We start from the raw sequence: 891 nt of genomic DNA on the forward strand, positions 1-891 counted from the left end.
CTAGAATTTTATCTAAGAAACAAAACTATGTTTTTAGGGTTACACCATTCCCTTAGACAAACGTCTCGCTGCAGACGGTCGAGGGCTACAACAGGTTCATATTAATGAGAATTTTGCCAAGTTGGCAGAAGCTCTTTACATCGCGGACAGAAAAGCTCGGCAAGCTGTCGAAATGCGAGCGCAATTAGAAAAGAAATTGGCTCAAAAAGAGAAAGAGAAGAAGGAAGATCATTTGAGGCAACTCGCGCAAAAAGCTCGAGAAGAGCGCGCTGGCTTGAAATCTGCAGCAACGTTAGGTTTGTATAATTGCTAGTTCACATACAAAATAAATAATAAAATATTTCGGAAAATTAAATCAAGACAAAAATAATAAAGAGATGTTTTTTTTCTCTCTACAGATAAATCTGAAGAATCACGTGAGAGAGATCAACTTAGACAAGAACGGCACAAGGATCGCGCTCGCGAACGTAATTTAGCTCGCGCTGCACCTGATAAACGTTCTCGTTTGCAACGCGAACGCGAGCGCGACATTAGCGAACAAATTGCACTCGGTTTACCAGCAAAAAGCGTTCCTAATACGGGAGAAGCGCAGTTTGATCAACGTCTTTTTAATACCAGCAAAGGGATGGATAGCGGTTACGGACATGACGACGAGTATAATGTCTACGATAAGCCGTGGAGGGATGGCAATTCTATTGCTTCGCACGTTTACCGTCCTAGCAAAAATATTGACAAAGACACGTATGGAGACGATTTGGAGAAATTGATTAAAACAAACAGGTGAGAATATTTATATTTTGTCTACACAATAAGTTTTAATTTAAATAATTATGAGTAGTCTATAAATAAATTGTCTATAAATTTAATGCTATTGTTGCTTGTTTTTTTTTT

At 38.5% G+C, this 891-nt stretch overlaps 1 protein-coding gene across 1 annotated transcript; it reads left to right on the top strand.

The window, feature by feature from the left end:
• Positions 1-37: 37 nt before the first annotated feature.
• Positions 38-784, top strand: LOC108771611 (puff-specific protein Bx42-like; the record flags this gene model as incomplete). The annotated part of the gene is made up of 2 exons (XM_018536980.1): positions 38-296; positions 399-784. Coding segments are annotated over 2 exons (645 nt in total), but the record flags the coding sequence as incomplete, so codon positions are not given.
• Positions 785-891: the final 107 nt, after the last annotated feature.

This window comes from Cyphomyrmex costatus, unplaced genomic scaffold, assembly GCF_001594065.2.
Source record: "Cyphomyrmex costatus isolate MS0001 unplaced genomic scaffold, Ccosl1.0 C2255503, whole genome shotgun sequence".
NCBI classification, from domain to species: Eukaryota; Metazoa; Arthropoda; class Insecta; order Hymenoptera; family Formicidae; genus Cyphomyrmex; species Cyphomyrmex costatus.